The sequence below is a fragment of the Eumetopias jubatus genome, unplaced genomic scaffold (genome assembly GCF_037043125.1).
Source record: "Eumetopias jubatus isolate StellerSeaLion01/CBP00866 unplaced genomic scaffold, mEumJub1_p1.0 scaffold_12, whole genome shotgun sequence".
Taxonomy (NCBI): domain Eukaryota; kingdom Metazoa; phylum Chordata; class Mammalia; order Carnivora; family Otariidae; genus Eumetopias; species Eumetopias jubatus.
In genome coordinates this window covers 51,055,421-51,082,651 of record NW_028274818.1, presented here as the reverse complement: position 1 = coordinate 51,082,651, position 27,231 = coordinate 51,055,421, and the positions used below count along the sequence as shown (strand labels likewise).

The window sequence follows — 27,231 nt, the reverse complement described above, 5'->3', positions numbered from 1 at the left end:
GTCCTGGAATTGAGCCCCACATTGGGCTCCCTGTTCAGCAGGAAGCCTGCTTCTCCCTCTCCCACTCCCCCTGCTTGTGTTCCCTCTCTCGTTGTGTCTCTCTGTCAAATAAATAAAATCTCTGGGAAAAAAAAAAATCAAAATGAATCCTATCATCTCAATAATAGTTCATAAGAAAAAAACAGTATTTTTTCTTTTACTGGACAGATCTGATCCTTGTTTTGCTAAATGCTGTTAAAACAGAGACTCAGTATTTTAATGCAACTATGTTCATTAGACAATAAAGCTTTAAAGGGCCTTTATTATTTAGCCTACATCTACAATTCCAAATTCTTGTTCCCAATTCAGGCTTTTAAAATATCTGTAGTATAGTTACTATAGTCCCAGGGTAAGGGAGTGGGGTAGACATGAAATTGCTGAGGAATAATTTCAAAACACAAATGCTTGGTCTCCTCTCTGAAGATTATAATTTGGTGATAGCCAGACACAAATAATTTCTCAGTTTCTCAGATTTAAAAAAACACTGCTCTAATGTTATTTTTCACAATGTATTATAATTTAATATTTGCTTGTCTGTCTTATCTAACAAACTGTGACATTCTGGAAAGGCAGGAAGTTTATTTTTGTATGCACAGTAATAAATATATTTTTTAAATAAGTGTCTGTGAAGTTAGTAAATGAATGCTATAATTCTAATAAAAAGAATTCCAGGTACCCTGATAAATGTGACAGAGAAAAGAAAAAAAATTTTTTAAAGAATAATTACAAGGTCAGGCTCCTCTAATCAGTAGTTACTTTCCTTCTAGGGACTCTGAGAAATCTCTAGATATATGTTTTAGATTGTATAAATAGATCTATTGTTAAACTGGAGAATACAAAGTTCACTGAGTATATGTGCTTATGCTGATCAGTGTCACAGCATCCTAGGGATCCAGAATGTACTAAGTATCACTTAACTGCTGGTCTCGCAGATGTTTCATACCACCACAGCTTCCTAATGCTGACATTCCTTTTCTGTTTTCTAACAAGCTTTTATTCAGAATCCAATATTACAGAGTTATACAAAATCAAACAGCTAGTTTTGTTTTTATTTTCTGCAATTTAGATCCATCCACTGTGCAGATCCATCTTTCTGTATCCATTCATCCGTCAGCCACCTAACCATCTGTCCATCTAGATGTCTGTCTACCTGCACATGCAAGTAGGGTTAACATATCAATTTGAGTTAAACACAGCTTTTGGTTGTTTGAAAAAAAAAATTTTGTCTTCATTTGTGAAAGATTTTTTGGCTGGATATAGAACTTTGGGTTAAATTTCTTTTAGCACTTTAATGTGTCAGTGGCTCCACTGATTTTTGGCCTGTACAGTTTATGAGAATTCTGCTATAATTTTTATCTTCCACTTCCCATAATTTCTTTCACTTTGCCTTCAAGATTTCACTTTGTTTTCAGTATTTGACTACGATATAATTAGGTATTTTTGGTCTGCTTTTGATTTTATCCTGTTTGAGGTTCTGTGAGCTTCTGGTATCTGTGATTTGTTATCTTTCATCAGTCTTGGAAAGTTTTTGGCCTTTTTCTCTTCAAGTATTTCTTCCATCCTTTTCTCTCCTACTTCCACAAAGCCAATTACGTGTGTCTGTTTAATATTATCCAACAAATCTTGGCTACTATGTTCTGTTTTTCCCTCCCACTCTCTTCTTAATGTTTCATTTTGGATAATTTTTATGGACCTACCTTCATTTAGTTTTTTCTTAGATTATATCCAATTTGCTAATGAGCACATCAAAAAATTCCTCATTTTTGATATCAAGATTTGTATTTTTAATATTTCCATTGCACGTTTTAAAAACACTTTCCATCTCTCAACTGAAACTCTTCATCTTTTCAGGCATGTTGTCTACCTTTCCCACTATATCCTTTAACATGATAGACAGTTATTTTAAAATTTGTCTCATATCCTAACGCCTGGGTCACCTATAAATCTACTGATTTCTTTTGAGTCTTGGTAATGTAATGCTCATTCTTATTTGTAGTTATATACTTTTTTATTAAACATAAGTGATCATGTACAGAACAGCAGATACTGAAGCAAACGGTATTTCTGCTTAGAGATAAGTACATCTCTTTTTCTGTCAGGCCATTCATGTGAGGGGATCAATCAATCTAGTCAATGTTCAAACTACATTTCAGTTTCAGTTGTTAAACTCACCATTAAGTATACCACAGGCTTCAAATCTTTCCAGCCATGAGCTATCATCACCTTGTACTTAGTGTGGTCTGGGTCAACAGGAATTTTTCTCTGTATTCCTGTTCTTCTCTTACCTTTTTACTAGTTCCTGCATATGAGCCAAGAGAGGGTCCTTCTCCATGCTACTGTCCCTCCCTCAATAGTAGGTGGCTCTTAATTGCTCTGGTTTTTTTTTTTTTTTTTTGGTTGTTCTTGTTTTGTTTTGTTTTTTTATAGTAGGATTCTGTTTGGAACAGAGGATCTCAGTTCTTCTGGTCCATCATGAGACTTAGGAAGGGTTCATATGCCCGAGCTTCCAATATGGGGGTCTTCTTAGCATTCCAACCCCTTACCATCATGGCAGCCAAATTCTACACAGCATCTGATGCATGTTTCAGGCAAAAGAGGGTTTCATGACACTTCATCTCTGCTTTGTACTGATGCAGGATCCTGGGCCCAAGAAGCTTTCTTGCTCCTTTTCCAATAGCTTAAAGTTTCTGCTCCATATGAGAAGAGGATCCAGAGAAATGATGAGGTTTTGTGCTGGTCTTTCGGTAGGGACTGATTACTTTGTGAACTCCTGCGTGCCTGATGTAGGCTACTGCCCTGACCCATTCATTCTTGTTAGCAGCCAGTAGAGGGAGATGGAGAAGAGCATATGAGTTAAGCGTGCACTCCCCTTGTATCTCGGGCAAACAGATAGGCCAACCCATACTTGGCCTTTAAGAATGCATTAAAATTTTAGCTCATTTCTTCTTACCAGCTTCTATGGTGGCTACTTCTTCCTCTTGTGGTCTGCAAATGGTGAATAGTTCATGTGTCCCATCTCCTTGGAGGGGCTTGTCATTCCTTGGAATTCAGTTCCCATGCCTTGTGACCTCAGCTCTCTGACAGGGGTCAAGAAAAGTTATAATTTTGTAGCTCATACAGCTTTTTCTGTTTTTAAGATGAGAGTAATATTTTCTGGTGATTTTCTACATACAAAGCAGAAGTAGAACTCCCAATGTGCCTATCGTTTGACAATATATTTTTTATCACATCTATGAAACACACATTCTAAATTCTTGCATTCTTACAAAAAAACTACATTGATTCTGCCTGGTGCAGTGTTCCTTTTCATTCACACCAGTCTATAATAGTAACAGCTCCATCTTTCCTTGTTCACACTGTAGTAGCATTTTTTAAGTATCCTGGCCAGAAATTTTTAATATATATACTGGCAAACTTGGTCTCACAATCAGTTAGCTGTCACACTGACATCAGTATCACTATATAGCCAGTTAGAAATAAAGTCTGAGAAAATGACTGGGGAAAAGAATAAATACAAGGCAATCGATTCTAAGTTGAAAGCAAATAACAATATTTTGTCAGCAAAATCTCAGATATCTTTATCAGATTAGTAATCTGAAAAAGGCATTTACCTAGTTATCTGGCATGGTAAAAAGCTGACAGGGAGACTTGGCAAGAACTAAAGAGTGAACTGGTGGTGAGGAAAAGAAATCAGGAAATAGATGTGTAAACTGTAGGGAAGAGACCCAAACATGGGTTTGAAAGCAATTGATAAGGGCTTAGTGGCAGGCCGAAATAAAGAAAAACAGAAAGGAAAGGAAGAGGAAGAAGGGGAGGAGACAGAGAAAGATGGGGACTGACAGAGAAGAAGAAGGGAAATAAGGAAGGGTGGAGGAAAGGAGAAATGGGAAGAAAATGAGAAAGAGAAGGGAGAAGAAAGAGGAGGGAGGGAAGAGAAACCAAAGGAAGGGAAAGGAGTTGACCAAGAAAAAGAGAGCACTAGAGAGAGACAGAGCATGAGCAAGCGTATACAGGCAAAAAAGAAGTTTCTGAGATGCTCAACTTCTTCTGTACCCACAGATGGTTCTATAATAATACAGTCTAGGTTTTCAGATTCATGTGTGAATTTATGAAAAAAATCCCGTATCTTACCAAAACTTTCCTCTTGATATCATAAAAATATATTATTTCCTTACAACCAAAAGTATTTTTTCATTGAACACTGTACAATAACTTATTTAAAAACTAATCCACCAATTAAAGCATTTAGCTAGAACCTAATTTTTGACCAGTAATAGCCATTCATTGACTCTCAACCATCTACATCCACTCTCATCTTTCCCCAATTCATTAATCAGGTAGATTAAAAGCCTTTTACTTTTCTGTTTAAAAGAATACTGAAATACTGCCTCATAAATTTTTAAGTGTCTAAAAATTCTCATCACATAAATATTTCCAAGTTGTCATTTGTACCAAAATGAAATATTGACATTTTAAAATATGAATTCAATGTATAATGACATCTAAACACTACAGAGATATGATGTTCAACACCATCCTTAAAAAAAAAAATACCTGAATAAGCTACTCTTTAATAATGGAAAACTTTTACATAATCTTTTCCCTGAATTTATATTCACATTCTCCCTATTTCATGCTGTCTTTTTATAGTCTTACTTCTCTCTTCTCTGAAAAAAAAAGGTGTGTATTTATATATACATATATATATATAATTTCATTTCCTTTGACCAAAATGCTCTAGTTATAAGAAATTCTTTCCATATGAATTATCATTAAAATTAGTTGTACACAACTGATAAAAAAATACAACACATTTTGATAATGTTATCAAACAACAGTAATAATTTGTTGAAATGTATGTCTTCACATTTTGTTGTGGCATCCCCTCTCCCTGTGCCCTCTGTCCCCAATTTGTTATGGTAACTGTAAATAAATATTATATATACTCTTAGGATTCTATTTCCATTGTTCAGCATTAATTCTACTCCTATTGTTCACTTATTTCTATAGATATAGTCATAGATATAGAAAGTCTTCTCAACGTTTTAAATCCCAAGTTTATGTCAAAAATCATATAGTAATCTACCATCAAAAAAATACTTTTAATTATCTGTCATTTTGACTAGACCAACCTTCAATTTTATTGAATGCAAAGATCTGGAACCATGTATCTGTTACCTAATAATTAAGAGTAATTGAAAGTAACAATTCTTGCAAAGCACTAAAATGGTTCTACCAACATCAAATCAAATATACAGGGCCACAATCCTTTATCCCAAGTACTTAGAAAAGATAAGTTTTATAATTCTGAATTTTTCTGATTTTGACAAGAAATATGCTTAATATTATGTAACACTCCCCTTAAGGTTTATGTCAGCATCCTGTAAGCAAATACATTATTTCTGCTGGAAAACTTATGGATAATTACACTAAGTAGGATATATCTATCTTTATATATGTGCTTTAGATCTGATGTCATCAAATGAGCAATGAATTTCCGGTATTCAAAGCTTTCTGGATTTTCATACTGCAGATACTGGAGTATGGATCAGTATTAATTATACCTATTATTAACATATTCTCATAAAGTTGTAAAACCCCCAAATACTGTAATTTTAATATAATTTAGCCAACAAAGTGTTTTGTGTGCACTATTTTATTTTGCTTTTGTGCTATTTTATGTTTTAAATCTATTTGTCAAAAGCTGACAGTGAGGATTTAGTTCATCAACTTATATATTAAAAAAGATTTATTCTCCAGGGCACCTAGGTGGCTCAGATGGTTAAACATCTGCCTTTGGCTCAGGTCATGAACCCAGGATCCTGGGATCGAGCCCCACATCGGGCTCCTGACTCAGCGGGGAGCCTGCTTCTCCCTCTCCCTCTGCCTCTCCCCCTGCTCATGCTTGCTCTTGCTCTCTCTCTGTAACTCAAATGAATAAATCTTAAAAAAAGATTTATTCTGTCAGATTATCTTTTTGAATTTAAAGTGTTAATATGCATCCCTATAAATTCTGATTCTACAACAGATAAATGGATAAATAGGGGACAAAGTTTATTGCCCAACTGAAATAAGAAGATCCACATTCAATACTTAGTGCTAATGGGCTCTTTGCTTTGCTTCTACCAGTGAGACTTGAGAATAAGGAACAATGCATACTTTTTTTTTTGACAACACTCAGAAGAAGGAATCCTTTAAAGAAAAAACTTCACCACTTCCATTGTTTCACTCAACGAGTAACTAAAGTAAAAGCACTATAATGTGGTATAAAAATGTACTTTCTCTAATGCCATGTTTTACTCTTAATAAAAATATCTATAAAACAAAGAATGATAGGAAGTTACTCTAGTAACAAAATTTAGAATCATCCCTTAGTTTGATAATCCTGAGATTTTTACAGCCTGGAACAATGTACCATATTAAGATTCACCATGATGTGAGATATGCTTTTCTTTTGAAAAACAGGAAAAAAGCTACTGTAAAAGTTGAAGTAGAAAGGAGAACAGGTATGATACCTCAAGTGTCAATGTCAGGGATATCAACTGACACATGAAATTCCCAGATCTGCAACTGGATTTAAGTATCCACACACACTTGCAATAGAGGTTAGTGTTAGTGTTTAGTTAGTGTTCCATCAGAATGTTCTGATTCCAGTTTGAAGACTTTTGCTTTACATTACATGCCAAGCATTAACTGTATCTTTCCATACATGAAGATTCTTTAAAGCATATGTATAAAAGTACTAGAGTAGTTTTATGTAGATTTTTTTTTATGTGCTTTCAGACAAGTGGAAGCCACTGAAGGTGATATAGTGTACTGCTAATCTATATGTAATGATTTCTTTTAAGATTTTATTTATTCATTTGAGACACAGAGATAGAGAGAGAGAGAGAGAGAGAGCACAAGCAGGGGGAGAGGCAGAGGGAGAAGCACGCTCCCCGCTGAGCCAGGAGCCGGACATGGGGCTTGATCCCAGGACTCTGTGATCATGACTCGAGCCAAAGATAGATGCTTAACCATCTGAGCCACCCAGGAGCCCCTGTAATGATTTTTTATAGACAGAAGATGATTAGTTAGAGCCTTGGTAATTATGTAGGGAAATGGCCTTTATTCATTCAATACCATACAATTTCACAGAACACTGTGTTAATCAGCCACTGCCACCACAGAACTGCTGTGTAATAAACTATTCCAAAGTACAGTAGCATAGAATCTTCATTTATTCTCAAAGAATGAGGGAGAGCTTAGGGTTTGCTGATTTCAGTACAGCTTGTTTATGTGTCTGGAGGTTGAATGATCTGGCTGGGACAAGTAGGTACTGCTCCAAGTGTCTTTCTTCCTTTCCCCTGGGACCAGCAGCTAGCCTGAGCATGTTCTCTTCATGGTGATGGCAGAGGGGCAAGAGCAAGTAAGCCCAATTGTGCCAGCAAATTTTAAACTTCTAGTCAATGTCAACTTAACATCACTTGGGCCAAAGCAAGTCACCAAACAGAGTCAAGAGTGGGGTTGTTTCCCACCGTGGGAAAACACTGTTTTATAGCAAAGCACATAGATAGAGGAAGGGGTGAAGAATTAAGACCATTAAAGCAATTTACTATCAATATTAAAATCTAAAACAAATTTTTCAGCATCTTACAATAGCTTAATATTGATTAAAAGAGACTAAATTGGTTCTGTTGTTACAGTAAAATTAGTAGAACCTAAAATGTGGTTTATATACCTTAAGATTAATTCAGAACCACTAGTAGAGAAAGAAGTGATTCTTAAACGTTAACAGTTGTAAGCCCTGTATTTATGCATTAGAAGGTAAATAAAAAAAAAGATATGATACTAATCACTAAATGGAAAGAAAGCTGGCTGAGAAAGGCTTTCAAAAGCTCCTGGTTTATATTACTGACATAGTAATCTATATATTCTATCTTAACCTAGGATCATAAGAGGTGGAGGGAGACTGGTCACAATTCAATAAAGCCCCTTAAGAAAATATTTTAACCATAGTATCTAATGAATATCTGTAACTCAGATACTACTCGCTAAATTTTATATTTTCTGCAGCAGCACTTTATAATACACAGCAACTTCTTCCATCTTCATTCTAATTCTCTCACTAAAGAAATAATCTGTAACTTTTATGATTCATCACTCTACTGTGTTCAGTATATAAAAGAAATCTAACCTTGCAAACAGAATCTGAAAATACCAAATAAATGTTGAAATTCAGAAAAATGATTTCAATTTTCTAACATGGGTTTTTCAAAATATTTGAAGTATTTCATATGACGGATTTTCAATAATCTACAACAGTAAGCCACACATAGAAGTCAATTTTTTAAAACCTCAATGAGGAAAAACATATTTTCTGGGACTCTTTCATTAAATCATGTATTGGGGTATAAAAACTCTCTTCCCCTATTGAGTAAATATTTGAATAAACAACGGCAGTCTTGCTTTACTATGGCATTGGACTTATTCTAATCATTTCCTTAAACATAACTCATCCTAACTATAGGTGCTTACAAAAAAATTAAAATAAAATAAATGATATAGCTGAGCCTGAAACCTTAGTGAACCACTGGGAATGGAAACAACAAAAACTGAATAGTTTTGATGAAGTCTCCTCAATCTTTCACAAAGAAAAACTTGAGAGAGACTACCACATCTGTTCACTTATAACTGCCAAAACATCAGTTAACTTTAAGAAGTTTCCATGGAAGGGGTGTCTGGGTGGCTCAGTCGGTTAAGCATCTGCCTTCGGCTCAGGTCGTTGTCCCAGGGTCCTGGGATTGAGCCCCACCTCGGGCTCCCTGCTTGGTGGGGAGCCTGCTTCTTCCTCTCCCTGTGCCTCTCCCCCTGCTTGTGCTCTCTCACTCTGTCAAATAGATAAATAAAATCTTTAAAAAAAAAAAAAGAAGAAGAACTTTCCATGGAAACATCTTAAAAGTCACCAAGAGAAAGAAACTATTTAATGGTATTTTCTATAAATGTCTATATGCTAAATTTTCAGCATTTAAATTAGTTTACATTTTCTCCATCTTTTTAAAAAACTTTCTTTGTGACTTGGAAAACTAGCCTGCATTCAGAAGAGTCCATACAATGTATGTGAAGTTTCAAACTCCATGTAACTAGTACACTAGTTACAAATACAATATTCCTAAACCTTAAAAGCCTGTATGTCACATTTTTTCTCCATCTGACAGGTAAGCACTATACTTAAAGATATAATAATTATTCCCCTTTCTCTTCTTTATGGTTGAATTACATATTTGTGTGGTCAATGAATATATTCCTAAACAATAGTTTGTTTTGCATGTTTGTAAATAGAATTATACCATATGTTTTTCTGTGACGACTTTTCATTCAACATTTATGCTTATTATTCATCCATACGGATTCATGGAGCTGCAGTTCATTTATTCTCACTGCTGAATGTTTCATAGTATGAATGTACAAACAATGCTATTACCAACATTATTAAAATATGTATTTCTCTAGGGCAGAGATTCTCGAACTTTAGAGTACATAAAGAATCATCTGGGGAGACTGCTAAAAAGAAAAAAGGTTCCTGGGGTCCACCTTCAGAAATTCTGATTCAGTAGACTTCTTATCAGCTCCTAAATGATCCTGATGCTGACTGCTGTGCAGACTACACTTCGAGTATCAAGGCTATAGGGTACCATTATCATTTTCTTATTTATTTGAAAGAGTTCTTCATGAAATCTGAATACCAATACTTTGTCACTTATAGGTATTCTAAATATCTTCCCCCAATTAACGACTTCTTAAAAATTATTTTTTTCAGGTATTATCTGATAAACAAAAGTTTTTAATTTTACTGTAGACAAACTTATCCACCTTTCATTTATGGTTTATACTTTTGTATCTTAAAGCCTTCCCTACCACAAGATCATGAAGATATTCTCTCTCATATTATCTTCTAAATACTTTTGGAGTCTTGCTGTTCACATTTAGGTCATTTGATCAACTGATTTTGTATACTGCATAAGATAGAGCTAAAATTTCCAAAACAACTGTCAGAGTACGAAAATCCTGTATTTCCAAACAACCATCTTTGCTGGGTATCAAATGTCGATAACATCTGTGAGCCTGTTGCTGGCTCTGTTCCACCAGTCTACCAATCCTGTGTCAAAATCAACCTGTTTTTATTTACCATTCCTTAGCCTTGTTTCAAATGCCCCTCCTGTAAAGAGTATATTAATTACATTTTAAACATTTTAACTAGTCTGTTAATCCCTGCCTTTTAAAGTTGGAGGGAATAAGTCATTTCCATTTACTATAATTAGATATATTTGAATTTTCATCAGCTATTTTCTGCTTTTTAATTACTACAAACATGTTATATTATTTTCCTCTTTCTTCTCCTGTTCTCTTTTGGATTAACCAAATATTCTACTCCTTCCTTTTGTACTTTGCTTCTATTATTTCACTGGCTTCCTGAGAAATCCTATCATGTATTTCTTACTTCCCAAGTGTTTCTAGTGCTTACTCAATATTAGTTTCAAAAACTGAATGATGACCACATCTATTAAATTAGTAACAGCTGAAAAGATGCCTAACTTTAAATATCTCTGCATTTAGGGACACGGGGCTGGCTCAGTCGAAGGAGCATGCAACTCTTGATCTCGGGGTTGTGAGTTCGAGTCCAATGTTGGGTATAGAGATTACTTAAAAATAAAATCTTAAAAAAAAACCCTAAGTAAATAAATAAATATCTCTGCATTTAACATAAATACAAAATTTCCTGTAAAGTCCATTTTTAAAAATACCTTGTTGCTACAGTGCTACTTACAGACTGGAAAACAAGACACATAAATAGGTGAAAGATCCACTAGGTGCTTCAAAGTTGTTTTTAGATTTTAATATTCCCAAAAGTAGATTGTTATGACAAAGTAATACAATACTTTGTTTCTTGAATAGTATTGGCTTTATGCATGTCACTTCCATTTGAGTTCACTCAAGTTACTTGGAAACTTGAAAATAAAATGTCCTTAATATTTATTTTCTCCCCTAGTATCTATGCAATAGATAATATTCATGAATGCTATGACACTAATCTAAATTTATTAAATAAATATTCAGAAATTTATTTAAATGTGAAGGAACAGACATCTTTCCCACTGGCCGCTGCTATATAAAAGACAAGGGACTTATAAACCTAGCAAGCCTAAAACTTTTCCTATTACTTAAATATGATGGGAAAATATAAGACATCTCAAGCACTTACATATCTACCTTACTCAAGGTTCTCCATGTTAACTTTATTTTTTTAAAGATTTTATTTATTTATTTGACAGAGAGAGAGATAGCAAGAGCAGGAACACAAGCAGGGGGAGTGGGAGAGGGAAAAGCAGGCTTCCCGCCAGTCGAAGCAGGGCTCAATCCCAGGACCCTGGGATCATGACCTTAGCCGAAGGCAGACGCTTAAAGACTGAGCCACCCAGACGCCCCCTCCATGTTAAATGTTAACTTTAAAAAACGAATTAAATTATGTTTCATAGCCCCTTAAACTAAACACCAGCTTCTTAAATGAAAAGGAATTAATTATATTTGGGGGGGGAATAGAAGAGAGATCTAAAAATACTCTAAACTTGTGTTTCATATAGCATAGTTGTCCATCTTTTATTTTATTTTTTTTAAAGATTTTTAGTTATTTATTTGACAGAGAGAGACAGAGCGAGAGAGGGAACACAAGCAGGGGGAGTGCGAGAGGGAGAAGCAGTCTTCCCTCGGAGCAGGGAGCCCGATGCGGGGCTCGATCCCAGGACCCTGGGACCATGACCTGAGCTGAAGGCAGATGCTTAAGGACTGAGCCAACCAGGCACCCCGTTGTCCATCTTTTAGAATCAACCCTAATTTTTAAAGAAAAAATATACTGTTCTAAATAAAGAAAAATGTTTATTGGCCTCCTCAAGAAATGCTGTATCTACCTATCTGTGGAAAGACATCTGCAAAACTATTAACAATAGAGTCTCTGAAGAGGCAGTGTAATGATGCTTGGTGAATGAGAACTTAAGTTTTATGTGTTACATATGAAAGCTGAGAATGAGGATATAATCTTGTACTGTTTGTATGATTAAATATACACAATTTTAAATGATTACATCAATTTTTAAAAGTTGAAGATGCATATATAAAGTAGCCTCAGGCAGCTGTACTCAGAATTAAGGAATCTTTATGGAAGAAGCTTTATAAAATTTCTTCTGAGTTGATGCACCTGGGTGGCTCAGTCAGTTAAGCATCCAACTCTTGATTTTGGCTCAGGTCATGATCTCAGGGTTGTGGGATTGAGCCAGGCATCAGGCCCTACACTCAGTGCAGTCTGCTGTCCCTCTCTCTCTCTCACTGCTTCTCCCTATGCTCGCTCTTTTTTTTTTTCCAGATTTTATTTATTTATTTGACAGAGAGAGAGCACAAGCAGGCAGAGCAGCAGGCAGAGGGAGAGGGAGAAGCAGGCTCCTTGCTGAGCAGGGAGCCCGACCGATGCGAGGCTTGATCCCAGGACCCTGGGATCCTGACCTGAGCTGAAGGCAGACGCTTAACCGACTGAGCCACCCAGGTGCCCCCCACCCTTTTTAAAGATTTCTCTCACAAATAAATAAATAAAATCTTTTAAAAAAATTCTTCTGAGTAAAAATTTTCAGAGTAAGTAATATGAGTCAAGTATAAGGAATACTGAAGCCAATCATGGAGGGCTTAGAACAGAAGCAAAGGAATCTATATTTATTCTTTAAGCAATAAGAAGCAACTGTAAGTTTTAGAGTAAGTGAAGTAATAAAGATATTTAAACATAAATTTATCAACAACAAAACAAAATACAAAGAAAAGATTATCTTTTCCTTTTGAAAACTAAGTCATTATATGAATCACAAAAACTGCAAAGTATTAAAAATGAGAAAACAAATGGTGTTTTTATGCATATGAACTATTTAGCTTACTGAGAGTAACAAAGAGTTTACAGTAACTAAAAAAATGCTTACTGGTAACAGAGTTAAATAAGCTATTTCAGAATTCCTGTTTGTTCTAGAAACAGTATTCCTTCCCAGTGAATATGTTATTAGCATAAATACCACTCCTAAATCAGAATAATACTAACCTTACCTTTGATTTATATCACTAATTTCTGGGGAATAAACTATTATTACTTTAAAAAGAATGCCTAAGAGTACCCATATTTCCTGTCTGTTTTAAGACTTACAGTTTAAAAAATTGCAAGATGCTTCAAGTTATTATGCAAGTAACTCTGATGTTCTCTTAAAACCACAGATTGTTAGGAATTTAATTTCATCTTGCAATGCTCTCCCAAACTGGCTTTGGAGAAAAAAATTTTTTTTCCTACCTGTTTCTACTCAATAAAAAAATATTATGTAGTAATCAAGTAACAGACAATAAACACTTTCACCTTGATGTTAAAAATATCCTATCTTCTGGTAAAAGCATGCTTCAGATAATCTCAGTACTTAAGAACAGATATTTAAATGGTTTAAAATAAAATTCAAAGCTTTTTTTTCAATATTAACCACGAAAAAAGTAGTTTAAAATTCCTGGTCTACTATTTTCAAGAAGACCATGACTTAGGATTTGATATTTTAAAAGAAATGCTTATGAATTTTTACTATACTGCAAGAAACTTTTCATGCTACACTCTCCAATTAAAAAAAAAACTAGACATCTTTTTATATTATGATAAAAGGTAAATGAGCAAATGATGAAGTAAAAGAGAGAGAGAAATGAATTAATTGTACCAAATAGGAAGATATTATCCAAATGAAGGAGGCAGGGAAGCTGAATTAGCATGATGCATCACTACCCAGTAGGTAGGATCCACAGTGCCCTTGTAACAGGGAGTGAAAATATAATTGGTTGGTAGCTTATTCATTCATTGTCTATTTCTTTTAACTCCAAAAGCAATGTTTAAAAATGTACAGCCCACTCCTAATGTCAAATTCATCATCACAAATGATATTTAATAAGCAATCTCATGAATGTGACTCTGTACTTCTCTCAGTGGTAAAATAAACGGTACAGTTAAAGAGTGATGTTTTACAGTTGAAAATAAACATTTAGACAATAGTCTACATTCTAAGAAATGCTGCAATTCTAAATGAAAATGATTTAACGTAAGTCATTGTTTTCTAGGTAATATAAGTTTTTATGATTAAATGCATGTTTCAATCAGTAAAAGATACAATGAAAGGCAGTGAATAAAGTAAGGACTACTGGCTTCATTAATGCTTGCTTGGATACTAAACACCTATTTCAAAGTCAGAAAAAGTAAGTCCTTAACTCATATGAAACTGCATTGTGCTGGATGAGGCCAATGACCTCAGCATCCATTCCTACCACCTTATTTAAGCATATGGAGGATGGAAAGTTAAAAACTGTATTGCCCAGATTCTCTTGAAGTTATGCTTCCAGATGTGAATGAGCTTCCAGCACAGGGATACACTTATGTAAGATCTGAAAGACAGAAACTTGGTGGTCATTCTGCTTTGGATATTTTTGTTGCAAGCATCACTGTAAAGATGTGGAGATTTTCTAATGTAATATTCCAATGTCCAGTCTCCAGCTTTGTATCAGTTACAGTGAAAGATTTCTGATCTCTTGATTATAGTAATGGCATAACGTTCTTGAACTCAACATATCTTGATCTCGATTGGATGAGAAAGAAATAACAGCTCTCTTGGTCTACTGATACTTATGGTGAGCTAAGAATCATTTTAAGAGGCTCAGCCTACAGATCTCTAACCCTTCCAACAAGTAAGTTTGGGTAACAATGTTAAGAACACTGGAAATACATGGCCTTCTGGTCTGAAGCACCTGTCATAAACACACATCCCTTGAAGAAACTAACAAATATTTAACTAGACCCACCAAAAAGAAAAAAGACCTATTAGCAATGAAGGAAGGGACACTACCGACTACAGAAATTAAAAAAACTATAAGAGAATGTTAGAATGACTTTATTACAACAAATTAGAAAAATTAAACATACAAATTCCCAGAAAGACAGTAACTACTAAAACTGATTTCAAAAAGAAATAGAAAATCTGAATAAACTTTTAAGAAGAAATTAAATTAGGTATTTAAAATATCCTCATGAAGTCAAAGTCCAGATGGTTTCACTGATAAATTCCATCAAATATTTAAAGAAGAGGGGCGCCTGGGTGGCTTGGTCTGTAAAGCATCTGCCTTCAATTTCGGTCATGATCCCAGAGACATGGGATCCAGCCCCTCACTGAACTCCCTGCTAGGTGGGGAATCTGCTTCTCCCTCTCCCTCTGCCCCTTCTCCCACTCATGCTCTCTCTCTCTCATTCACTCTCTCTCAGATAAATAAAGTCTTTAAAAAAAATTTAAAGACAATAATACCAACCCTTTACAAACTCATTCAGTAAATAAACAAAGAAATACTTCCCAACTCATTCTATAAGGCCAATAGTACCTTGCTATCAAAGACAGAAAACATCACAAGAAAGTTACAAATACCACAAAAATACTTAAAACATTAGAACACTCAATCCCACAACATATACAAAGGATTTTATACCATAGCTAAGAGAGATTTTCCCCAAGAATGGAAGGTTGGTTTAACATTCAAAACAACAACGAACTATCCTACATTATTATAATAAAGGACATAAACAATCTCAATAGACACTATCTCAATAGACACAGAAAAAGCATTTGACAAAATCTAACACTCATTCATAATAAATACTCTTATTAGCAAAGGAATAGAAAATTTACTCAATCTGATAAAGGGTATCAACAAAAATCTCACAGCTAATACCACACTTAATTGTGACGGACTGAATGCTTTCTCCATAAAGTAAGGAAGTTCCTTCTGCCACTTCCATTCAACATTGTACGTGGGCTTTTAGCTCATACAAGTAAGCAAGATGACATTCACATAGTAAAGGAAGAAATAAAATTATTTTAATCCACCGATAACTTGATCTTAACTGTAGAAAATCCCATGAAATCCACAATAAAACTAAGAGGAAAAAATACATAAGACCAGCAAGATTGCAGGATGCAAGATCAATATACAAAAATTCACTGTATTTCTGAACTCTAGCAACAAACTATTCAAAAATAAAATTAAGTAAACAATTCCATTCACAATACATCTCAAAGTAATAAAATACTCTATGTTAACTGGAATTTAAATAAAAACTTGGCAAAAAAATTTTTTTAATTAAAAAAATAAAAGTAATACAATACTTGGGAATAAATTAAACAAGTTGAAGACTTGTATACTAGGAATTATACAATAATGATTAAAATGGTTTAAGAAAACAAATTATAGATCAAATTTATGATTATAGATACAAAAATATCAGCAATAAATAAAGCTATTCATTAAAGAATTCCACCTTATGCTCAAGCAAGGTTTATTCTAGAAACGCAAATATAATTCAACATCAGAAAATGTATATATACAATTCATGTCAACGAATTAAACCATATGATTATATCAACTGTGGCTAAAAAAGCACTTGATGAAATACTGCAGTTGCTCCTAAGAAACAGTAAAATGAATCATTTGAATTTAATAAAGACTACTCTCCAAAAGTAGATACCCTGGAGGCGCCTCGGTAGCTCAGTCAGCTGAGCGTCTGACTCTTGGTTTCAGCTCAGGTCATGATCTCATGCTCAAGGTCATGAGATCGAGCCTTGCATGGGGCTCAGCACTCATTGTGGAGTCTGCTGGAGATTCTCCCCCTCTGCCACTCCCCCCACCCACGCACATGTTCTCTGTTTCTCACTCTCTCAAATAAATAAATTTTTAAAAAAAGTAGATACCCTAAAAAGTAAAAGACTGAAGCCCATTCAACTAAATGAATCAAGATGAGGAAAGTAACTATCACTAGTATCCTATAACACTGCCTTGTAAGAAGAGAAGGCAATAAATCATTGGAAAAGAAGAAAAACAAACATCGCTTTGGCCACTAACAAGTATAAATAGGTTAACTTGGGGCACCTGGGTGGCTCAGTTGGTTGAGCAACTGCCTTCGGCTCAGGTCATGATCCCAGGGTCGTGGGATCGAGCCCCACATCGGGCTCCCGGCTCGGCGGAAGGCCTGCTTCTCCCTCTCCCACTCCCCCTGCTTGTGTCCCTCTCTCGCTGTCTCTCTCTCTCCCTCTCTCTGTCAATTAAATAAATAAATAAAATCTTAAAAAAAAATAAAAAATAAATAAATAGGTAACTCAAAGACTCTACTAAAAAACTACTAGATTTAATAAGAAACATTTATAAGATGCCTATGTATATATATATCTAAATATCAAAAATTTTTATCTACTCTTAGAAAATAGTACTTAAAATAAGGAACAGAATAACTATTTTATTTAAAATAGAACCAAAAATTATACATAGAAAAAAATTAACCAGAAAGGCCTTGTACCTAAATGAAGTAAACTATAAAATCTCATTGTAAGATAGAAAATAATCCCAACAAACAGAAAAATACCCCATGTAACTATGTGGGAAGATGTACTATCTTAATAATGCCAGTGGTTCCAAAAATAACAAATAAATATAATGTAATTCATAGGAGAATCCCAAAAGAATTTTTCTAGAACTGGAAAAATATAAATCTTAAAGCATACATGGAAAAGCAAATGCAAAAATTAAGTAAGAAATACATGAAAATTTAAAACAGTAAGGGCAAACAGCCTGCCAGATAGCAAAGCATTTTTTTAAAGTAGGTTTCCCCTAGGGGAACCTGGCTGGCTCAGTTGGAAGTTTTTTTGCTTCCAATTCTTCATCTCAGGGTTGTGAGTTTGATTCCCAGGTTGGGTACAGAGATCACTTAAGTAAATAAACTTAAAAATTAAATTAAATTAAATTAAATTAAAAGATAAAACATAAAGTAGGCTTCCCTTTACCAGGAAGGAAAAATTTTGAAGACATTCATATCTGGTATTTGTACCTATTAAATACTGATAATAACTTCTATTCATAAATGATGGCCAATGTGTTTATAAAATAGAACATAACAATAAAACTCAATAAGCTATTTTAATTCAATGCATGATAAAATATTAATAATGAAAATAATTAAACAATTATTAAGTACCATATTATAAGAGCTTTACATATAACATTTTCCTTTCATAATCCTCATAAAGCCCCAAAGGGCTATCTCTATTTTAAGGATAAGGAACTTGGGGAGATAAGTTAATCAACTTGCCTAGTCAGTGATAGAAAAAGGAGTTAATAAGGAAGTAGTAGGTTCAAATGGAAAAGAATACCACTTGATCATGAAAAAATTCTGTATGCTAACAGAAAGAGAATTCTACTTACAGATACATGATAGACCACACCCTACTGGAACTATGAAATTATGTCATTATATAAGTGAATAAATAAGTTGAAATAAGGAAAGGGTATAATAACAAATAAGATTTAAATTGTGCTTTTCCTTTTTTAAGGGTGATTCTGTGTTCATTATATGGTGCTAAACTTATCTTTAAATAAATTGAGATTATCAATAAAAAAAGAATCAAGGAGATTTCCTAATGCAGAAGTTAAATTACAGGTGTTTACTGTTCTAGTTAATATTTGGGGAGAGTGGACAGATACAGAAGACAAAGGACTCGGGCAACCATATCATTTATCTTCCAACTAACAACACTTCTGAGAATGAAAGAAGGCACTAAAGTAATTATGACAGTATAAGTATAAACCATGAGTGGCAAAGGCAGACATTTGGTCACCCTAGTTAAGAAAAATATGTTAGCAAAAAATTGTTTCTTATGATAACAGCTAACATGTTTTTAAGAACTTCCTATGTTCCTATGCATTCCATGATGAAAGATTTTATCTCTTATTCCCTGCCCCATATATATATAATTAATATATATATATATTAAATTTTTGAAGGAATGAACAGATTTCCTTTAATTAAAAAAATGGATTCCTATGTCTATATAATATAGTTTAATCATTTAAACATCATTACAACCTAAGTTTATGAATAAGCATCAGTTCATGCATGCAAAGACTTAGAGAAACAACAAAAATAATCAACAAACCATCTCTATGTATTAAAGATGGTGACAGAATACTGAAATTAAGGCATAGCAATAAATGAGTAATGATGGCACACTGCATACTTCTAACTTAGAGTCTAATAACCAAAACAAAATTTAAACCTACAAGGCAAATTATGTTTTAAACTACAGTCTTTTATCCTAGCCACGATACTCAACCAACATCAAAAGAAGACAAAGCTGCTTTAATTTCTTACCTGCACAGCCAAAAGCCAAATGGTATCTAGAAGAGGGGCTGAATTTAACACAGCACACATTAGCCTTCGCCTCAATGCTTGCCACTGAGTTGTCTAGGTTGGTAGACCATAGCTTCACTAAGAGTAAAGAACAATAAAAATGAAAAGAATTAAACAATACATTAACAAATGCTTCTGTAATCCAGAAAGTTTTGCTTATTGCTACAGTTGCCTCTTCATACTAATCCAAAGCATTTTAGTTTACTAGAACCAAAAACCTTTAAATTAAATGACTAAGTAACAGAACAATGTATTGCAACCAAGACAGCATAGTTTCAAAGTCAGAAAACAACAGACTAAAAATGTGCTGAGAGGTAACATGATCCCATAGCATAAAAGAGAGGAGTAAAAAAAAAAAAGGGCAATATGGAGATACATGTGTATTTGTTTCAGTATTCTTTAAATGGTGTTGTGGGGGGGGGGGGTGCACCTGGCTGGCTTACTCCGTAGAGCATGTGACTTGATCTCGGTGGTGAATTCAAGCCACACACTGGGCATGGAGCCTACTGAAAAAAAAACGGTGTGTATTTTTCTCAAGTGTCATGGGTGGAAGATGAATCATATAGTCATCCCACTCCTACACACAAATGCACGCACACACACACTTTCATATTTATTATATATATCAGAATACAAATGTCATTTTTAAAGTACCTGGAAGCAGTTCTTGTTTTATCTTTCAATTAAGAATTCCATGATTTTAAAATTTTATGTAGGAACTCAGTTATATGATTTAAGTGTGTCTAAAGTAATGTTACAGAATTGTTTAGCTAAACTTTTAAATGTTTGTTTTAATATTTGATATTTAGTCTATTCCAATGGTATATACTGAGATTTGTAAAGATTACGGAAAAACTGATCAGAGCAGGTCAGATCTGAGAGCAGAAATAGAAAGGTGAGCTGTTGTCTTGTAAGGTACCAGAGTAATGATCGTATCATACATCAAAAATGTCTTCGTAGACAATAGAATACACACATAAGACAGACTGTCAAGATATTGGTTACACTCCTGGTTACACATTGCAATTAATAATGAACACTAACTATAATAAGAACAAAAGTCTTCCTACCCATCTTTTCAGTGGGCGCCAATGTCCTGTCCCCCAATGACCTGTCCTGGACAATACCCAGTTGGGGTCCAGGTATTGGTGTCTGTTTAAAAGCTTTTTGGGTGATTCCAATGTGCATTTGGGATTGAAAACCAGTATTAAGATGGAGGCACAGTAAAATTTTAGAATCTTTTTAGGAATACTAATATGGTGATCTGTAAATGGGAGTAAAAAAAAAGTAAAAATGGTTCCAACTCTCACTTCTATAAAATGGTATTTCCTAAGAATAGAGATTTTCTCTGTGTGAATGGGATAATTTATCTTTTACAAGTGGAATTCCATGGAGAGTTTCTTCAAATATGTGGACCTTGAATATAAGTTAACCATTAAAAAAGTTACTTACAACCTAATCAATCTATTAGCCTCCTAAGAGAAAAATAAGACACTCAATATTAAAATAAAATAAGGGTTTTAAATAGCAATATTTGGTTTGTTTCATGTTATTTTCTAATAGGAATCATGTGCTATTCCAATCAATATAAAATTGTCCCAGCAATTAAGATATACAATCTGAGATGAAATGGCTAGTTATAATTAAGGGTCTACAAGTCAAATACAGCATTTATAGACTAGAATATCAAGTGGTAGAGCTGTACTCAAAAAAAGTAGCAAGACAAAGTTAAACCACACCACATTTTATGGAGCACCTACTATCCCCATAACTCCACTGCTAATCACTAAGAACCTTTATAAACAAGGTTTACACATCAGTATAACAATTAAATATAAGTAAGCATAAGAATGAACTAGAACAAAATGACACTTAAATTAGAAAACAAAATATTTTTAAAAAAATATGAAAGATAAAGCACAAAGATGTTCACTTTGACAATACTGATTTACCAAACATAAGTTTTTCTTTTAAACTTGATCAAATAGAGAAAACAGACCTTGTTGTATTAGTTAGCTATTGTTGCACAGCAAATTGCCCCAAAACTTAGCAACTTAAAACAACAAAATTTACTGTCACACAGTTTCTGAGGGTCAGGATCTTTGAGCAGCTTAACTAGGTAGTCTTGGCTAAGTCTGAAGGGCCCAGAGAGGTCACCATTCAGCTGAACTACAGGATCCACTGCAAGCTCACTCAACATGGCTCTTGGCATGAGGATGCAGTTTCCCACCATTTGAGGGTTTTTTTTTTTTTTTTTAAGATTTTATTTATTTATTTGAGAGAGAGACAGAGACAGAGAGACCACAAGCAGGGAGAGGTGCAGAGGAGAGGGAGAAGCAGACACCCTGCTGAGCAGGGAACCCAAAGTGGGGCGCAATCCTAGGACTCTGGGATCATGACCTGAGCCTTAGGCAGATGCTTAACCAACTGAGCCACCCAGGCGCCCCGTCATTTGGGCTTATGACAATACTGCTAGCTTCTCCACATTGAACCAAATACTAAAGAAAGAATGATGAAGACAGAGGCTATAGTGTTTTATATAAACTAATTTCAGAAGTGACATACCTTCACATCTGTAGTATTTTACCAATCACACAGACTGGCGCAATGGGGAGGAAAGTATGAGAATACTAGGAGACAGATCACTGGGGCCATCTGGGAGGCTGTCTAACATAAGCCTTTTAATTTCACTTGGATACAGGAAATATTACACTTAGTTAAGTTATAACTTATAGGAATGATAACTGCCTAAAGTTATAAATTAGAGGAAAGATAACTGCTATCCTAATGCTATTTATTATGTTGCAATTCGTTTTTTAGTCCTTTGATAAAAAAAGAAGTATTTCATTCAGTATGCATTAATTAAAATTAATTTTTTAAACTTGTCAAGATTTCAAATTTATCACTTTGACATTAATGTATGCAGCTATGAAAATCTGGAATGAATAAGAACCTATAACTACTGCTGTTCTAAAACCTAAATATTCTTCAAATTCATATTTGGGGATAAAAAAACATTTAAAGAATGTGATTATTCCAATTCAAAAGCAAGGTTATTTATTGCAAATGATTCTTGGTTTATGTATTTGAAAAGGAAAATATATTTTTCATAAAGAACTTATAAATTGGTTCATAAAATTATTTCCTGATTAACTTGAGACATAGCAATACTACATCTATTAGCCTGCTACATTCACATTTAACACCCAAGCATGTACATATATATTTGAAAGTAAACTATTTTTAAATACACAGAATTAAATAAAATAAATAACAGCATGAGTACAAATGTCATTTATAAGGACTTAGTATTATGGATTGAAAAATAATGTCCAATAACTATTAAAAATTTAATAAATATAAAACATAAAAAGTTAAAAATATAAAATGCTAAATATATGTGTAAAATACATGAAAAATAATTTAAAATATTCTCTTACTATAAATTATCACAAAGGCAGTATTTTATAAGCAATATTTTATAAGTAAAAATCACCAAACACTTAAAGAGTGATAAATACATTTATATAATACTAAAATTTTAAGATGGGCTTAAATGCATTTGGGACTTTTAGTACCAACCAAGATAAAGTAAGCCCACTATAGCCAATCTCTTCCACTATGAGTTTACTCTGAGGAAATATCAAAAACAAAAGCAAAAAGCAAATGTCTGAAGAATCCAAAAAGTAAGGAAAAGTAGTCATTATGGGAAGGACATTCAAAACTTTAAAGAAGTAACCAATGCAGGGGTAAGAGTACCATTTCTCTTCTCCCTCCTTTTTTTCCTTGGCAAGCCAAAATCAGCACCTCAATAAGCAAAAACTGAGGAAAACCCCTGTGTTTCTAACCATAAGACTAGTAATTCCTGCAAGCCAGGGGGCTGAGGGTCATTTTTTTTGTTTTCTTCTTCTTCTCTCTCAACTCTCCCCCCTGGGTGGGCTTCCATCACAGAGCTACAGCAGTATGGCAAGCTAATATTCCCACAGAAACTCTATCTCTGTGGTCATAAAAAGGAGTGACTCGTCTGTAGAGAAACCCCAACTTTCTTGACAAGAGTCTCAGTAAAAAAGGGGGACAAGGAATATGGGAGAAACCTGGAAAAGAAAGCACTGGAGAAGGAGATCCCATGTTCTGTGTATGAACAGGCCTAAGTCTTTTAGTCACTTATAAGCTCTGTATGTGTAAGATGGACACAAAGGAGCATCACAAAGGCTTTGTGCATTGAACTATAATTGAAAAGACGACTCAATTTCCAGATTAACTCCCAACTGGCGTATACATGAGACAAACCAACACAGGACAGCAAAGACTTTGAAAACCACCCTGACAAGGGAACTATCACTCACACAGAAAGCAAGATAGAACATACAGTTACCATCTAAACAGCTGATCAACTGCTTGAAAACAAAACAAAACAAAACAAAAACATTCTCCAGAAAATCTGAACAGGACCCAGAGTCTTACAAAAGATTCAAAATGCCTAAGATACAACTCACCAATTATTGAACACACAAAAATCCATGAAAACATGAAGAATTTTCAAATGAAGATCCCATCAACAAAACCCAATCCTAAAATCTAGATGTTGGGATTATAAAACAGATTTTAAAGCAACTATTGTAACTGTGCTCCATGGGGTAAAGATAAACACATTTAAAGTAATGGAGAGACAGAAGTACTCAGAAGGAATACAGGAACCGTAAAATAAGAATCAAATGAAATTTTAGAAAAAAATACAGTAATTTACATAAAACATTCACTGGACTGAACAATATCAAAATAGAAATAAGCAGATAAAAGAGCCAGTGATCTAAAACAACAAAAGAAATTACTTAATGTAAAGAAGAGAAAAGGTACTGACACAAAAAGAACAGAGACTCAGGGGGCCTATAAGACAAAATGAAAGGTCTAACACTCATGTAAGTAGAATTTCTAAGGAGAGGAAAAAGCAATTACTGCTTTGATGAATACTAACAAACTAGATTCAGAAGAAATAATATTAATAGGGATAAAGAATAACATTATATATTGATAAAGGGTCAATTCATGAAGACAACAATTCTAAATGCTTAAGACCCTTAACAATACAGCTTCAAAAAACCAAAACAAACAAATAAAGAGTCAAAACATCCGCTCCTGGCTAAAAGGAGAAATAAAATCAGATTTCAACACTCCTGTTTCATAATCAGTAGAACAAGGAGACAAGACAAACAAACAAAAAACAGCAAAGATATAGAAAAACAAAAGATACTATCAATAACTTTAATCTAACTGACACTTATAGAATACTCCACTGGAGAACACAGATTCTTTTCAAAACACTTGGAATATTTACCAAGGCAGATCATACTTTGGACCATAAAACAAACCATAACAAATATGAAAGAATTAAAGTAATATAAAATATGTTCTCCAACTAGAATTAAGCTATAATCAATAACCAAAAGATTTCTGAAAATTTTAAGCAAGTGAATGAACAAACAGATATATTATATGAAAATTTGAGGGGTCAGCTGAAGTGCTGCTTAAATGGAAATGTATACCAGGAAATATTTATATTAGAAAACATAAGAGGCTCAAATCAATGACATAAACTTCAACTTTAACAAAACAGAAAGAAAGGAAATCATACCCAAAGAAAAAAATTAATAGTTACTGTGGGGGAAAAAAGCTAACGAGCAAACATCAATGAAACTACAAATAGAAAAATAACAACAAAAAAAATATAATCAAAAGTTAGATATTTGAAAAAGATAATTAAAATTGATAAATTTAATGCCATGCTGACTTAATACATAAATAATAGATAAATGAGAGGACACAACGTACCAATTCCAGCAAGATACAGACTACCAAAGCACACTCAAGAAGAAATAGATGAACTGAATAGTCCTAAGTCTACTAAAGAAATTAAATTCTTATGTCACTGGTTAAAAGGCACACCATAGAGAATACAGTCAATGGTACTGTAATAGCATTGTATGGTGACAGGAGCTACCCTTGTGGTGAGCATAATATAACAAAGAGAGTTGCTGAAATCACTATGTTGTAGACCTGAAACAAATATAACATGGTATGTCAACTACACTTCAATTAAAAAATAAAATAAATTCTTAATTAATTAAAACGTTCACACAAAGAAAACTCAAGGCTCAGAAAGCTTCAATCACACGTTAACAAAGATTTATAAACAAAACAATTCTAAACGATCACTTCCATCTATACCCCCTAAAACAAGACAAATCATTTTATGAGGCCAGCATTATCCTGACATGAAAGCCACAAAAAGATACTACAAGAACGGAAAAATAAAAGCCAATACTCGTCATGAATATAGATGCAAAAATCCCTTAAAAAAATAAATTAGCAAATCAAACATGGCAATACAGAAAAGAGGTAATACATCATGGCTAAGATGGGGTTTTGTCCTGGGAATATAAGGCCACTTCAAGATATGAAAACAGATCATGATAACAAACAAACAAACAAAAAACCAGTATAATCATTTCAAAAGATACAGAAAAATCATGATAAAACTCAACATCCATTCATGATAAATATTCTCGGCAAACAAGGAGTAAGAGATTTCCTTAACCTGACAAAAACATGTCCAATGAAAGTCTCAATCTAATAATATCATATTAATAACAAAAGACTACAAGCATTCCCAATAAAATCAGGACAAGGCAAGGATGCTTGCTGTCACCAGTCCTACACACCACCATTCTGCAAATTCTTGCAAGTACAGTAAAGCAAGGAAAAAAAGAAGAAAGAAAAGCACACATATTGGAAACAAGGAAGTATTAGCGGCAGAAAGCAGAAACGTAACGGCAAAGGGCTGGCAAACAGGAAATGGGAAGTTATGTTTAATGGGTACAGTTTCAGTTTGCTGATATGAAAAAAGTTCTATGGACTGATGGTAGTGAAGATTGCACAACAATGTGAATGTACTTAATGCCACGGAACAGTACACTCAAAATAGTTAAAATGGCTAATTTTGTTATGTGATTTTAATACAATTTAACATGAATAAATAACTCTAGAAATCCCTTTCTACTTCTTTCTTCTTAAATTGTTTCAAATGGCTTCTATTTCCCAGAGGGAGACTCTGACCAGTTACCACCTTTGAATAAATATTAATCTTCAGTACAAAAATACAAGTATTCAACTCAATAAAAGCTATCCCCATTAAACTATGAAAAAGAACATTTAACATGCAAATATCGACTGTCATATGATGGTCTAAATAATTTAGAGATTCAAGGATAATTTCTTAAAACAATCAAGAAGAAAGGTATTCCAATCTATATATACTATGGGTAAACAACTTGCTACTTTTTGATCTTTTGGGGAAACTCCAGTCATGTTCATTTCCCACATACAGAATATCATCATGAAATAAACTTTTTGACACTAGAGCTATCTTTGCCTATCTAATCACTAGTCTAGAGATTACATGTAGAAAAGAATGGCAAAAATATTAAGGCTGTTAACTATAAGGTAACAGAAATCTAGCAGGGCTTTATAAATCTAATGGTGAGAAGAACCAGGTGAAACAAAATAGTAAGGATAACTGAAAAACATGAATAGTAAAGAGGGATACATAAGAAAAAATAGAAGAGGTCAATTAAATTGGCAGAAAAAGATGCAGAATTTTTCTCTGAAATATGATAAACTTCATTAAAAGATCTTAGTAGACATTAGAAATTGAATATAATTTTTTTCAAATATTTTATTTATTTATTTCACAGAGACAGACACAGCGAGAAAGGGAACACAAGCAGGGGTGTGGGAGAGGGAGAAGCAGGCTTCCCACTGAGCAGGGAGCCCAATGCGGGGCTCGATCCCTCATGACCTTAGCCGAAGGCAGACGCCTAACG

At 33.9% G+C, this 27,231-nt stretch overlaps 1 protein-coding gene across 6 annotated transcripts in view; it reads right to left on the bottom strand.

Moving 5' to 3' along the window:
* Positions 1–27,231, bottom strand: part of COP1 (COP1 E3 ubiquitin ligase) — a 246,412-nt gene that overhangs the window by 73,270 nt on the left and 145,911 nt on the right. For 5 of the 6 annotated variants that reach the window (XR_003612279.2, XR_003612276.2, XR_003612278.2 and 2 more), the window contains one exon: positions 19,313–19,429. Coding sequence is in view for 1 of the 6 variants with exons in the window: in XM_028122995.2 (XP_027978796.1) it covers positions 19,313–19,429 (117 nt within the window). In the remaining 5 variants the exon portion in view is untranslated. Of the gene's footprint in view, positions 1–2,989; positions 3,117–19,312; positions 19,430–27,231 lie in introns of all 6 variants that reach the window. The other variant, XR_003612280.2, reaches the window with a different exon arrangement.